The sequence below is a fragment of the Dromiciops gliroides genome, chromosome 2 (assembly GCF_019393635.1).
Source record: "Dromiciops gliroides isolate mDroGli1 chromosome 2, mDroGli1.pri, whole genome shotgun sequence".
Lineage (NCBI taxonomy): Eukaryota > Metazoa > Chordata > Mammalia > Microbiotheria > Microbiotheriidae > Dromiciops > Dromiciops gliroides.
The window spans coordinates 133,239,651-133,256,284 of record NC_057862.1 but is presented as its reverse complement, the minus strand read 5'-3'; the positions used below and the strand labels follow the sequence as shown (position 1 = coordinate 133,256,284).

The window sequence follows — 16,634 nt, the reverse complement described above, 5'->3', positions numbered from 1 at the left end:
TCTAAATTCAAAAGTGCTAGGATATATATATATATATATGCATGTGTGCACACGTACATACACACACATATCCTGATAGGCATGTATGTATGTATATATATATATATATATATATATATATATGTGTGTGTGTGTGTTATAAATATATACATATAATATGAAAACATATAAACTTATACACATTTCATATTCCTTTCCCAATATTTGATGGAAATAGCGAAATATCATATCAATGTGTACAATGCATCTATTTGGGGGTTAAATCCTTCCTGATTTAGACTTCACATTTTGAACCAAGCCCCTACAAAATCCTCTACATAGTATAGATCAATAAGAAAAATAAAAAGGTCATTAAATACAAAGGCTTCATGTTCTGATGTTATGGAATACCACAAATCTACTTGGTTACTCACAACCAATTTTTCTTAGTTATATTATCTATGTATAGAGTTACACCTTTGATTTTCTAGTAGGTTCTTATTTTTTAAATCCTTTTAATTAGATTTTGTAGAAGGAATAACTTGTCAGACCCTAGATGGTGGGGGTGGGAGGGAGAATGTGGTTTTTTGACTTCTTCCTCTGCCTTGCTCTTGGCCAACCTTGACTTGATCTTAATCATACCATCACCCAGCAATATTTATGATTATCAGTGGAAAGGACAATCAATTCCTCTCCCATTTTCCTAACACCCTTTGCTCCACAATGCCACAAAACCCCAGAGATTTAAGCCAGCTTTATCTAGACTCTATGACGAAAAGGGAATAGCTATTTAATGATTTTATAGTCAGAAGATGAATAGGAAGAAAACCAAGGTAATATCACTTATTTCAATAATCAGTTTAGATATGGGAGTTACCAGCTTCACTGAACTTGCTTCCAAGTCTTTAAAACACTTCCTCATTTGAAATTGTAACAGTATATTCAGTTATCACCCCAAATCCTTACAAAGAATGAATTTGGAATTTTATCTGTCCTATACCCCTGTCACAGCGCCATCTTTCTCAATTGGTAAAAGCCACCCAAAAGTTTTATCTTTAGACAAAAAACAGAATTCTGAATGGAAGCAAAAACCATTTTGACTTTAGCAAATTACAAAATGACGAGTGTCCGAGCCACTATTTCCTAGGGAGGCTACAGGCTGCCGCTTTACAACAGGGTCCCATACTTAATTAACATTTTTGGATCCACCACAATTCAGCTGTGTGACCATTTCTTACAATGGAGCGCTGCCTGGAAATGGTTTTCACAGCTGGGCCACAGATCCACTGCCTGGGGAGTCTGCACTAGAGCTACTCTGCAGCATTGTTACAGCCATAATTAATATTTCTGGAACTGATGGACAAAAGCCCTGTGACTGTTCAGTTCCAGTTGTGAGCCAGTTGGAAGAGAATGTACATCTGGACAGTGACCCAGCTGTGCAGACTATGGAGCCAGTGTGGCAACCGTGCTTGTTCCTGGGCATTCATCCCTACTACTGGGCAAAGATATATAGCACCAACTTCAGGAAAGTAGGAGGAAACTATTCTTCTAGTCTGCTGCTATAAAATCCATTGTCTCTTGTTCTGTGCTAATGAAGTTAAGGATAGGATTTCCATTCTTAAATGTAGCAAATAGCTCCCCGCCCCCGCCCCCCCCTCCCCCCGCCATGGTTATAGGTAGAAAAGATAACATGTTTATATTTGTAGTAAAATAATGCATTTTGTACTTATACACACAAGCATTAGGGCCCATCACATAGTGTGACAAAGCATGAGCAGTTGCTCTAACTGAATGCTACCTAGGTCAAGAACTAAGTGGATAAAAGTCACTTAGCCCAGTGTAACTAAAAGTTACAAGACCAAGCTTTGCAACACCCCCCCCACTCCAGTCCTGAATTTTGTCATCTGGCCTTCCCACTCCCATTTCCTATCTTCTCCTTTGCCTTACTTTTCACTTCTTGATCTGAGGACAGTAATCAATGCTACCATAGCTTCTAGAAAAAAGAATGATAATTTTACTATGGCTCTACTCACCATCCCTCTGAATTTCCTGAACAATATTTCTTTACTGTGACTATCCTATGGAATTTTATTACCCGATTAGGACATACTATCCTTGAAAGCAAGGACTTTGACACTTTTATATTTATATTTCCATCACCTAGCATGGTCCCTAGTACATAGTAGGAACATTAAATTTTTTTTTTTTAATTTCTTCAGTTATTCAATGGGGGAGTGGAGATAGGAGTAGAATACAGCTAAGTTCACACATAATGTTGAGTCAAATTCAATAACAGCAGTTAAGGGCATATGCTGTTAATTAAAAGGGAGACCGCAAAATTTGAGTTTGAAAAGTTTTCAGAAATAGCTTAGTCCACTGGCTTAATTTTACATAAAAATAAGTCAAGACAGAGGCAGCTTGGCAGAACTGGGAAGAAATACTTCCTCTAATCCATACCAGCTAAGAGAACATGGAGAAGTCACATATTCTCAGTGGAAAGGCAACTCTGTAATATGTTTTTACACTAGAATTTCCCTATACCAGCAAAGCCATAATTCCATGTCCCACCACTTTCTCCCCCATTCAAACAAGCAAGCAAAGTCTTGTACAGAGATATCGAATTACTTCTTCAATATCGCACAGTTACTTATAGAAGTAGAACTAGAACCTTCAGACAATCACAAAATCTCAAAGCTGGAATGGTCTTTAAAGACTATCTATATTGTCCAAACTTTACTTGAACATGATTTCCCTCCTGCAGTGTAACTGATGAATGGTTATCTCCCCTTTAGTTGTATATTGCCAGTGAAAGAAAACCCTCTTTCTTCTAAGGCAGCTCATCCCTCTTTAGAATAACTTTAGTTGTTCAGAAGTTTATCCTTGTATCTAGACTAATTTTGCTTCATTACAGATGCTACTTCATTTCTCTTGGTTGTCCCCTGTGAGAGAAATAGAACAAACTGATTTTATCTTTCATGTGCCAGTCCTTCAAAAACTTAAAGACAGTAATCATGCTCCATCCCACCACCATCTTTGCCAGGCCTGAATCATCAGTTGCTTTAATTGGAATGATAAAGAGGCTTTTCACCATCCTGGATGCCCTTGTTTGGATTTGAAAGGAAGGAGAAGAGAGAAAGGAATAAGGATTTATTCTGTCTACTATGTGTGAGGAAATGTGCTAAGCACTTCAGAAATATTATCTCATTTGAGAGCCGGATTCTCTAAACCTTATCAATGTTATTTCTACAATGTAGTAGATGTGATTTAACATGAACAAAATTCAGTTGGAATAACATCTCCTAAGTCTCCTGAGTTATACTCTCAGTCTGTTTCCACTACACCATATTGTCCAAACAATATGGGTGAATCAATACCAATTTATACCACTCCTGAAAAAATCAATTCACAGCCTATACAATTCTTTGGAGAAGTAAATGGCAAGCCACTCCAGTATCTTTGCCAAGAAAACCCCAAATGGGCTCACAAAGAGTTGGACAAGACTGAAATGACTAAACAATATGCTCTATTTACCATGGTTGAATAGTGTTATCCACATTATAATAGCAATCATAAAAATATGATATGCAGTGCCTTAAATAGTTGGGGGCAAGTAGAATTGTAGATTTAGGACTAGAAGATACCTTAGAGGCCATCTATTCCAACCTCTTCATTCTACAGACTAGGAACTGAGGTCAAGTTAGGTTAAATGACTTGCCCAGGTATACATAGCTAGAAAATATCAGTAGGAGGCTTTTAACTCAGATCTCCCTGACTCTAGGTTCAGGACTCTATATACTATGTAATGGTGTTTCTTAATATGTTCAGAAATATATGTAGAGAATTAAGAAGTGAATGGCTGAACAAATAATGAATGGAATAAATAACCTTCAAAAATTATTAAATACATTGACACTATACCATCAGAGCATTTTACAAATATGATTAATTACCTGGCAAATTATTCTAAGACTCCAAAACTGAAAACAAATAAGAACATAGTAACTTTTAAATAATGCTTTTGTAGAGATTATGCACAGGGTAAAGAAAGATTTTATTCATATACTGCTCAAATAATTGTCATTCCTGATTTCCTCATTTGATAATGATCCCTATATTGTATTTATTTCATGTATATTTAATTTTTTCTCCAAAGACAATATATGCTCCAAGAAGGTAAGAACTAGGGGAAGCTATTTGGCACAGTGGATAAAGAACCAGCCCTGGATTCAGGAGGACTGGAGTTCAAATCCAACCTCAGAAAGTTGATATTTACTAGCTGTGTGAACCTGGACAAGTCATAACCCTCATTGCCCCACAAAAAAAAAAGAAGTTAAGAACTATTTTTTTTTGGTCTTTGTATACATAGCACAGTAAATTCGTGTTAGTCATTTGATCAATTAGTTGATTGGAAAGTAAGCGTCAGAACCAAACATGTCTTTCTTTTAATGTTTTACTCTCACCCAGTTGTGAAATCACAACTTAAGTATAAACCAGTGATCCAGAGGTTGTTCATGTCTTCACCTCTTTCTCTTAAGTGCAGAGAAAAAGACTAAGCTACTTTAGGGGTTGGGCATGTGTTACTTTTTTTAACCCCCTTCATTGCTTAGCACTTATCTTTGCATTTAACAAATGTTAATTAGTCCAATATTTAACAAATAAGTTATAACTGCTATTTTTCTTTAGCACAACCCCAACCCCTTAACTGCTTCACATCATTGAATGTAGTCATCAAACCTGACATTGGGGAAATATTAGATTGAGCTACATCATTCTTGAATGTATCTATTCATTTAATCAAATATAACAACAGTAACAACATTTATATAGTGCTTACTATGTGCCAGGCATTGTGCTAAGTGTTTTACAAATATTATTTCATTTGATTGTTACAACAACCCCAAGGGTAGGGGCTAATGTTATCTCTATTTTGACAATGAGAAAACTGAAGAAAACAGAACCTAAGTGACTTGCCCATGGCCACACCACTAGTAAGTGACTGAGGCTACATTTGAACTCAGATCTTCCTGACCCCAGATCTGATACTCTAACCCCTTTACCATCTGATTGCCACAGAGTGGCATCTGCATAAAAAATCTAAACTCTATATAAGACTTATATGATGGAACAAAGGATTACAAATAAAATCCATGATTCTCAAATTCTTATGGGCAACTAGGTGGTGTAATGAATAGAGGCAGAAACCCTTGAGTTTAAATCTGGCCTCAGATACTTACTAGTTGTGTTATCCTGGGCAAATCACTTAAGCCTGTTAGCCTCAGTTTCTTCATCTATAAAGTGAGCTGGAGGGGCAGCTAGGTGGTGCGGTGGATAGAGCACCGGCCCTGGAATCAGGAGGACCTGAGTTCAAATCCGGCCTCAGACAGTTTACACTTACTAGCTGTGTGACCCTGGGGAAGTCACTTAACCCTAATTGCCTCACTAAAAAAACAAAAAACAAAACAAAAGAAAAAAAAAGAAAGAAAAAAATAAAGTGAGCTGGAGATGGAAATGGTAAACCACTCCAGTATCTTTGCCAAGAAAACCCCAAATAGGGTCATGAAGGGTTGGACACAACTGAAACAATTACAAAACAACAATTCTTAGAAGATTATAAACAAAAATCCATATGCTGATAATTTAGGGGTGACAGTAGGCTCCTAAACTCCTTTTTGTTTGGCCTAGGAAGCAAGATCATAGCTCTAGAATCCAAAGGAAACAAAGAGGCCTTCTAGTCCAACCCTCTGATTTTACATGTAAAAGAAAACTGTGACCCAGGGATATTAAATGAGTTTTTCAAGCTCACAAGGGAAGTAAGTTTGAGAGGTAGGATTTGAACCCAGATACTTTGCCTTCACAAACAATGTTGTTTTTTTCCACTGCATCACTTTCCATTAAGTAAGATTGCATAATAAGCCTTTTTCCCCTCACACCATATTCTTTCCTATCTCACCTCACCTCATATTTCTCTGCTTCCTTTCCTTTCCTCAGTTGTCCAGTGGTGCTATATTTCCTTCATTTCTTTATCATTGCAAAAACACATATCATAGACATTCATTCTAAGGTTGCTGGGATTTGACTATTCACTCTTCATTTCAAGAAATTTTTCTAACTTTTCCTTTTTATCTCTTGTGAACTTATATTTTATATAACCTTTAATTGTGTCTATGTTTTATCTCTTCCTCCTACACCTTCCAGTAGGAGGTGTAATCCTTTGAATCAGAGACCATCTTTTATTGATCTTTGCCTTCCATTCTGTGCCTAGAAAAATGCTTTGCATTTTAGGAATTTGACTCATATTTGTAGAATGCATAAATATTGAAATCATTTAAATAAGAATTCCAAAAGATGTTTGAATTTTATAAGTACATAAGGGAAAATGCCAGTTTAATCCTCCATTTCAATAGCCTCCTATTTGAGATCCCTATTTCTATCTAGCCTTATAAAGTCTGCAATCCATACTCAATACAGCTATCAAAATAATCCTCCTAAAGTACATTTCTATGTCATTCCCTTGCTCAAGACTCTCTTTTGCCTATAGGATAAAATATCCTAACAGCTTCAATAGGCTCTTCCACAGAAAATATGGATATTATTATGATATTTTTTGTGAAAAGGAACTTAGACATAAACTAGTCTGATCTAATTTTCCAGAATGATAGTAATTATAATAGTTTTTTAATATAATGTTTTAAGGCTTGTGAAGTACTCTACAAAAATGATCTCATTTTATTTTATTTTAGTTTTGCAGGACAATGAGGGTTAAGTGATTTGCCCAGGGTCACACAACTAGTGAGTGTCAAGTGTATGAGGTCAGATTTGAACTCAGGTCCTTCTGAATCTAGGGCCAGTGCTTTATCCACTGCGCCACCTAGCTGCCCCCTCATTTTATTTTTATGCAACCCTAGAAGGAAGGTGCTATTATTATCCCTATTTTATGGATGAGGAAACTGAGATTAAATGACTTACGTAGGGTCACACAGCTGGTAAATGTCAGAGGCTGGATTTTAGTCCTTTCTGATTCCAAGTGCAACATTCTATCCACTTAGCCATCTAGATTTTTTCAGATGAATAAACTGAGGCCGAAAGAGCTAAAGTAACTCACGACCACACATTATAGAAGCAGAAGAGGGATTCAAACCCAGATTTTCAGACACCTCTTACATTTTAGTTGCTTTATGCTCCTAAACTCCACAATAGTCAGTATTGTTACAGATTATACTCTCTGTCTCTTCAAAGTGGCAGAATCAAAACCTAATTTAGAGAAGAAAATTTCTTCAGAATCAAAGAGCATGGCAATCAAGTCTCACATTTATTTATGTAAATGGTAGACACACAAATACTAATTTATTCAATTCACTTAAGAAGATGAGGATGATGAATTTAAAATCCTGAGTGTTTTTTCTCCTCTATTGTCTATAGAGAATGCATGGGTAGTAAGCTCAATTAGATTTTAAATCAAATTAGTGTTCACCTTTCTGCAAATGTCCATATTTGGATTGATTTTACACCCATTTTAAAGTTGTTGTTTTTTTAAGAAAGTCTTTTGGGAAAATAGTATTTGTTCATTCATTTATTTTGCTGGCAAAAAAACGATGAAATATTTCTTGGGTATATTGCTTAAGCCACTTGCAATGTATAGCAAGGGTCAATGTCACCCATTTAAGTACATGAGAAGAGACTATATAAAGAAATTCCATCAGCTGTTGTCCTCCTTAAATTCCTGATCTCCATTAAGCAGACCAGCTCATAAAAAGAGGAACATGTTTCCAGCCCTGAACAACTATATTTATGGAGCCAGACTGCTGAAACATGATGAATTTCACTGTATGGATCTTTTCCAAGTTCCACTTCCTTTTCAACTCAACTGCACTGAAGTCATAGGGAACTAAAAACCTCAGAGAAGGATTTAAGCCACATAACCAATGTATTATTCTTACAAATCTTGTTTTCTCTGTCCTGAGGAAATGAGGGGCTTTAATGCTAACCACAAGTTGTAACCCAATGTGGTGTAAGTGTCCGGGAAGAAAAGGAGGAAGAGCACAAAAATGGCTTTAACAAAGAGGGGCGGAGGGAGAAAAAGATTAATCTTCTTAGGATCGTACATCATGAGGGTGTCAGGTGTGAAAGCAAACGAATGGCCTCTGTTTATCTGAGCTTAACCGTGTGGTTCACCAAAAGCCCCGCTCCAGGGAGATTTTTTTTCCCTTTAATAAATTGGCTAAGTCGGTGCTGGATGTTGATAATGAAGTATGTATTAGTGTAGGTGGAGATTTCTAGCCAGTGTTTAGATGCAACCAACCTCTCTCCCTCTCTCTCTCTCTTCTCTCACCCTCCCCTTTTTTATCACAGCTGATTCGGAAAGCCCTTTGGAAAGATGAAGTAGGTAGAAATCAAAATAAATGGATTCTATTAAAACCAGCAATGCATCAACTGCTTGATAAAGTGATTAATAAACAGGTTAGGATGGTGATTGATTAAACTCTTTAATCAAAGTGCTAAACTGACTTAATATGGATAGTTTCAACATGTTCAAAGTGTACATTTTCTTCTGCCTAAGGTTCAGGGTTGTTTATGTAACTTTTCTGAAGTGTATCCCATAGGTCGAAGCTACAGATCACTGGGACTTCTGGAATGTGTGAAGATTATAAAGTGCCACCAACAGCATTTGTTGTTGAAATGTGCTGATGAATTATGTTACTTTCCCCCCCTGTGCAACAAGTCATTTTTCAGAATTTTGCATGCCTTCATCAAACAGGTTCTCTACTTGCATCACTTTGTAACTCTTTAAACCTCCATCTCTAAAGTAATACAAAGTTTAAAAGCCCACATCTTTCACATTTCATTTCTCTTCCTTTTAAGCACTGAATGGTTTAATTGCATTAGGTCAAGACTTTGACATTAAGGGAGGAGATTGTTTTTATCCTGGGGCTATTTCCTGTTTATGAGAAATTGGTATATTTCATTCAATCTGCATAATACCTCAACATCAGGCATCATTTAAAGCTCAATCAATCATCTCTTGGTCAGTTTAGTAAGTCACTTGAGACTGGAAAGTTTGTGACTATAATATCCTTTTTCAACCTTGATCTCTGAGGGTTCCAAGAAGGTTGAGACCAAAATGCATTGAGCTTGAGCTGTGATACTATATTGGCTTTTGTAAAGAAGAGTCAGCAATTTGAGTCAAAAAAATACCAAAGACTGATTTTGGTTTAGTCAAGGGACGTTCAGTATAGAAATTCCCTGCACCAAAGTGAGGAAATTGTAATCCTAAAGAATTGCCTGAAAAATTAAATGACTTGTCCAAGGTCACATACTGTCCACTTATCTCATTGACTCATAATCTTACAGTTGCCTGAAGCACTAAAAAGATGTATGATTTATAACCTATGTTCATACAATACACGATTTTCAGAGGCAAGATTTGAAACCCTTGGGTCTCAATTTCAAGATCAATACTCTTTCTTCCATGTGACATTGTTCCACAAGATAACCCAAACTGTACCTTTCACATGTTTTCAGAGTCATTTCAATCTGACTCAAAATATTGTATGCATGTCTTAAAAAGGCTCAATTCCTTTATTGTGCTTTAAAAAAGGATCCAGGTCCTAGATTTGATTAGGATATGTCTGTGGTAGCTAAGAAAAATAAGGAGATCCTTGAGGTTAGGGAATGTTTTATTTTTGTCCTTATATCTCCTGTACTTACCCTATCTCTGACACTAACTGTAACTGATAATTACTAAATGTTTGTTGATTGATTGATTTTAGGAATTGACATAAGTCCCAGTATCCATATAATCAACATAGTACTCTTATGTACCTATGTGGCTAGGAAGATACAAGTTATAAGACATGATGCTTGCTTTCAGAGATCTTATAATCTAGCTTGAGATTTACACATATAAAATGAGTTATAGAGCATGTTAGTGCTACAGAATTATAAGGAAGTTCATAGGAAAGAAATACAATTGTAGCCTGGGCTTGTGGGGAAGGTGTCACTGAAGAGTTGGGATTTGGGTCAGCCTTGAAGGAAGGAAAGGACCTTCATAGAATCAAAGGACTGGGAAGGGTACTATAGGTAGTGGGATGAGAATGAACAAAAAAAAAGCTGGAAAGGTTTAAATTGTTGAAAAATGGGTCCTGGAGTAGAGTCTATGAAGAAAGGAAATGAGGCTTTACAATATGTTTAAGAAGCCACACCAAGCTCTATGTTTGAAATCTTTAGAGAACAGAAATCCCACATGTAAACTTGGCTTCATAGAAATAATTTTCAATAGTCTGATCAAAGCAAAGGAAAGAAGAGAGATGGAACAAATAAGTCATAAAAAGAGCTTATGGTATGGCTAGCAGTGTCTTAGATATGATCAATAAAATTTTAAAATATGCTGAAGTGTCAGGTAGAGGTGATTTCAAAGCATAATGATGTTCTCATATGAAGCAAGAAATAGTCATGCCTGGACCACATATAAACATCAATCTTTGATTTCCCAAGTAAATCACAATTGCCCAGAACAGACTCAAAACTTGAGCAACTTTCTAATAAAGAGGCGAAAAATCATTATGAATGTTTCATATCCTAGAATTCGAAGATGAGAAAAAATAATTTTGTTTTAGCACTGGAGCAATAAAGGAAAGACTAGTAGAACAGTATGAAAGCCAAAACACTTCATGTGATTCCAGCCATAGTAGGTGATTTTAGTTATATGTAACTAGCTTGCATGAAACAGAGATCATGGGGCAGCATCTCATTCTTATAACCATCCTTGCCACACACATTTGCCAATTCCATTCCTCCCTGGAGTGTTGTAAGGATGTTGCAATCATAACTATATTATGCAGGAAAAATATGTACCCTCATATATTTTACAAGATTCTCTAGTGTATAACATTCAAGTAAACCTTTAATAATACCCAGGAAATATGGCAAAGAATTCTATAATATGCTACATTATATTTAAATCTATTTAAATAAAACATCCCATCTGTAAATGGTGGGTGGCACAAACCCAAATACAGAGAAAGCCTTAAGGGAGATTCAAAGTAATGAAGTTAATATTTGTTTTTGACTAGACCTATGATTTCATTGATGAAAGGAGCTCTTAGAAGGAAATACAGTTCAGCACCTTCTCTTAAATTTGTAGTCTTAGAGAACTACCTGTGAGTACTGAGAGATTTTGTGACTTATCTGGGGTTATATAGGCACTAAGTTTTAGAAATGGGACTTGAACCCAGGTTAACTCAAAGCTTCTAAGACAAGGCAGGTGATGGCCCCAACTGCATTTCATCATTGTCAAACTATATCTGGAGTATTATGGTTAGTTGTGAGCATCATATTTTACCAAAGATATTAATAACCTGAAGCATGTCCTGAGCACGCTTAGGATCTATATAGATCTTTAAAATTTTTTCAGACTACTTGACATATATTATGTCACTTGGTCATCACAACAACCCTGAAAAGTAGATACTATTATTATCCCTTTTTTTTTACAGTTGAGAAAACTGTAGCTGAGACACATTAATTGACCTATCTGGGATGACACATCTCATCTGTGTCTGAGGAAGGATTTGAATTTAAGGCTTTCCTGACTCAAAGCTAATATCTCTATGCCTCCTAGCTGGCTCTAAAAAAAGGAAAAGACTTAGGAGACATGATAGATATTTTCATGTAACTGAAGGACTTTTGTGGATGGATTTTGTTTCTTCTGGTTGGTCTCAGAAGCTACAATAAAGAAAACTATATTAAACATTACAGACATACTGCAGCTTTACATAATAAATTAGAACTATGCAAAATTCAGATACATTGCTTCTGGAGATACTGCATTCTATTTCAACAGAGGTCTTCAAACAAGGACTGGTTGACCACTGATTTTGTAAAAAGGGGGAAGTTAGAAATTCTTGTTCAAAGTAATTTTATTAGATGTCCTCTGCAGTCCCTTTCAACACATATTCTAGACTTCAAAACAAGCAAAAAAAATTCACAACACCAACCAACTTTGTTCTTAATGCACAGAACAAATTTTCCTTCAATTCTGTCAATTGGCAAATAGGTTGGATTTTTCATGGCCACAAAGATGAATATGAAAAATTCTGATTTTCTAGAAATTAGATCCCTCATTTGCCTGTCTCAGTTCTTCCTTGTATTAATCCATTTATTTATTTATTTTTTAGTGAAGCAATTGAGGTTAAGTGACTTGCTCAGGGTCACACAGCTAGTAAGTGTTAAGTGTCTGAGGCCGGATTTGAACTCAGGTACTGACCAGTACCTGACTCCAGGGCCGGTGCTCTATCCACTGTGCCACCTAGCTGCCCCTGTATTAATCCATTTATATTGATTTCCACCTCCTACTTTAAATGTTGTCTTGGGAAGTAACTACTCTTTCCAACTACAATCATGAAAAGTTTCTAGTGTATGAGTACCATGTTGGCTTGATGAATATTTTATAGACATTATTTACCATAATATGCATGTAGGACTTTAAGTAGTTCGGAAATGATGATCTTTAATCTGTGGCTGAGATTGAGGAGCATCTCATAAAACAGCTATTCAAAAGCTGTTTCCTATTGGTAAACAATGTGGGAGGTTTTCCTTTTAGTTTAGAGTTATCTGCACCAGAATTACTTTTGCTTGAAATAAGTCACAATGTTTCCTTCTTAGGTGGCTCAATTTAGTTGTTTAATCTGAGAAAAAAAATGACAGGTTTGCAAGGAAAGGAGGAAAAAGTCTTGTTTCATCAGTTTTTTAGGATATGAATGATATTTTACATCAGTTTCAGTGTTTCCATCTAATAATCAAATGTGTAGTCTATAATTTCACAGTAATTTGAAGTATAGGAAAGGAAAGCCTTAAAAAAATAGGTGTTTCTTAAAATGGCATGCATATGACATACAATTGAGTTATTAGGTTAGAAACAATTTTCCCCCAGTTAAACTTAATGACTACCTAAAATATTTCTACATGTCTTCTCAAACAGGGTTTTCCAGAGGAAAAAAAAGGTCATCCAATTTGATGTCCCAGTGCATAGTATATTCCATTTGGTCAATCCCGGAAACCAACTGAAGTAGAGAAAAATAACAGTTAAAACTTTCTTTTCTTTTTTTTTTTCAGGGCAATGGGGGTTAAGTGACTTGCCCAGGGTCACACAGCTAGTAAGTGTCAAGTGTCTGAGGCCGGATTTGAACTCAAGTACTTCTGAATCCAGGTCCAGTGCTTTATCCTCTGCGTCACCTAGCCACCCCTAAAACTTTCTTTTCTTATTCCTCTGCTGAGAACTTATGAAAGTAATATTGACATAAACCTAAGGTAAGCTAAGCTTCATTAATATTTGCATAAATCCATGTGTAAATAGCATATATAATTCTATGTAGCATATAGTTTTTTGGTGGGGCAATGAGGGTTAAGTGACTTGCCCAGAGTCACACAGCTAGTAAGTGTCAAGTGTCTGAGGTTGGATTTGAACTCAGGTCCTCCTGAATCCAGGGCTGGTGCTTTATCCACTGTGCCACCTAGCTGCCCCCTAGTTCTATGTATTTTAATATAGATGCATATAGAAGTGATAAATAGAGGTATATAGAAACTGATTTTGCATTATGTTAGCCATCTCTAAATTGGAAGGGGAGGGAAGAAAGAAAGGGGGAAAAGTTCACATAAATTTATTATATATTTAAAAGAAATATCAAGTTGTACATAATAGAATTGCAAATTCAGGTTTAATCATCTTTTTAATTATTCTATATTATGGAAGTGATTGTTTTATTCCATAAATTAAAATGTATATATACACATATATTGCATATGTATATGCATGTGTACGTGTTTATACATATATATGTATATGTACACACACATACTTAATAGAATAAGTTCTTAATAGAGTAAGAGCAGAGACCCTTATTCTAAGATTAAAAAAAGAATAGGAAACAATACAGGGTAGGCCAAAAGTCCAAAAGGGTTTCAATATTTATTAACTCCTTTATTTTTTGTTTTTGATTTATAATACCAAAGCATCATACACAGTAGATATAGGAAATGAATATGTATATATATGAACTAAAGAAAAATAATTTTCAAATAGTTATTAAAATATTAAACCCCTTCCTGACTTTTGGTCCATCCTACACATACACTGAAACTTTGCTATAGCTCATTGTAATAGAGTAGAACTTGGCAATTTGTAAAGGGACTCATTTTGTTGTTTATTATTGAGTTAATAAAGACAGCATGACTAAGTAGATGGAGTGTTGATCTCAAAGCCAGGAAGAACTGGGTTCAAGTCCTATGCTGGGCACATCACAACCCTCAGCAAGACATTTGACACCTCATTGCTCTGGGTAATTCTTTAATCTAACACTTATCACTTATTATTACTATTAATAAAAAATAGATAGGCTTCTTCCGCGAGCACAGCTCGAGCTTCGGCTCTGGCCCAGCCAAGGCCCCGGACCCCCCCTGCCCTGTCTTTCCTGCCCTCCTCTGCCGCTGTCATGGCGGACCCCAAATACGCTGATCTCCCTGGCATTGGCAGAAATGAACCAGATGTTTATGAGACCAGCGACCTCCCTGAGGACGACCAAGCAGAATTTGATTCGGAGCTGGAGGAGCTTACAAGTACAAGTGTGGAACACACCACTGTCAACCCAAATGCTGCCTATGACAAGTTCAAAGACAAAAGAGTGGGAACCAAGGGACTTGACTTTTTGGATCATATTGGGAAAACCAAAAGGACAGGATGTGAATCTGGAGAGTTTTAAATGCTTGGAGAGGGACTGGGGCAGAAGGAGACACCCCAACAGAAGTACCAAAGACTGTTGCATGAGGTTCAAGAATTAATGACTGAGGTGGAGAAGATAAAGACAACAGTGAAGCAGTCAGCCGCTGAGGAGAAGCTGACCCCCGTGATGTTGGCCAAACATCTGGCCGTCCTGAAACAGCAGCTCATTGCCTCCCACCTAGAGAAGCTGCTGGGACCTGATGCTGCCATCAACCTCACTGACCCTGACGGAGCCCTGGCCAACCGTCTACTAGTGCAACTGGAGGCAGCTAAGAGCAACAAAGGGAATGGGACAGGGGGCAAGGACAGTGCCGGGCCCTCCCCTGACAGCAGCCTGGTTACTTATGAGCTTCACTCTCCGCCTGAGCAAGACAAGTTCTCCCAGGCCGCCAAGGTTGCAGACCTTGAGAAACGGCTGTCAGAGCTGGAGGCAACAGTGCACTGTGACCAGGACCCTCAGAATCCCTTGTCTTCGGGTCTGCAGGGATCTTGCCTGATGGAAACAGTGGAGCTGTTGCAGGCAAAGGTGAGCACCCTGGACCTTGCTGCTTTGGATCAGGTAGAAGCATGCCTACAGAGTGTCCTGAGGAAAGTGAATGAGATTGCTAAACACAAAGCTGCTGTGGAAGATGCAGACACACAAAGCAAGGTACATCAGTTGTATGAGACAGTTCAGTGCTGGAGTCCCATTGCTGCTACCCTTCCAGAACTAGTACAACGACTTGTTACCATCAAGCAGCTGCATGAGCAAGCTATGCAGTTTGGTCAGCTCCTGACACATCTGGATACCACCCAACAGATGATCACTGGTTCTCTCAAGGACAACGCTGCCTTACTGGCTCAGGTGCAGGCTACCATGCATGAGAACCTGGTCACAGTGGAGGGAAACTTTGCCAGGATCAACACACGAATGAAGAAACTAGGAAAGTGAGCAGAAGTGGAGGGGCAGTCTCTGACCCGTTTATGTATATCCTGTACTTATCAGCTTGAGTATGGCTGTGTTCCTTCTTTCCTTCATTATAAGAATCCCAGGTCCCTCACCTCCAAGGAGAGGACCTCCTGCATGTGCAGTGTATCCCCCTTCCATACATTAAACAGTGGTGGTCAAGGGGATGCATCTCCTGTTAGTCCCTGGAGAGGGGGGGGGCATGGAAACAGCCATTCTCCTAACCCATGTATAACACTGCTTTCCTGTGATGTGGTGGGAGTAGGAGTACACAGATGCTCTGTGGCTAACTGTACAACTTTCTGATCATTAAATGCTGTTGTGCCATAAAAAAAATAGATAGATCTTTACATTGGTGATTATTATTCAAATTTTTAAAAAAACATTCTAATATACACTCCTTAAGAGCAGTCATTTTTTGCTCTTCCTTTTTATCTTTGGCACTTCACAAAGTGGCTGGCACATTAAAAGCCTTTAATGAATGATTACTAGTTGATTAGTGATGATGCTAGCCAGCAAACAGGCATTTATTGAACATTACCATGCACCAGGTACTGGGTATACAAGGACAAAAGCGAAACATTCCCTGTCCTCAAAGAGCTTATATGATGATTGTAATAATTATTATTTATATTATGTGTCAAAATAAGAACAAAGTAATTTACATTTATTATATCCGTTGTATTTCTATATAAATTGGTTAGTCACATCACATAGGCACACACATTGACCCTGGTTTCAATCTCACATGCAGCTTCTTATCTTATTAAATGTGTAGTCTGAAGGCATCTGTCAAGTAAGATGTCCACTGGTATAACCAGCAGCCACATTCCTGAACTCCACAGGGAATAACTCATTTCAGGATCATTTCTGGTACTCTGAATTTCCCTGAGCAGATCCCTTATCCAGTAACTAGAGTCATGATTCCCTCCTCTG

General features: G+C 37.3%; 1 protein-coding gene across 1 annotated transcript; it reads left to right on the top strand.

Annotated features, from left to right (window-relative positions):
- The first annotated feature begins 14,465 nt into the window (after positions 1-14,465).
- LOC122743625 (dynactin subunit 2-like) lies at positions 14,466-15,702 on the top strand. Its single transcript, XM_043988704.1, is given in 1 exon segment — positions 14,466-15,702. A coding segment is annotated over 1 exon segment (1,218 nt). The 3' UTR covers positions 15,684-15,702.
- The last annotated feature ends 932 nt before the right edge of the window (positions 15,703-16,634 follow it).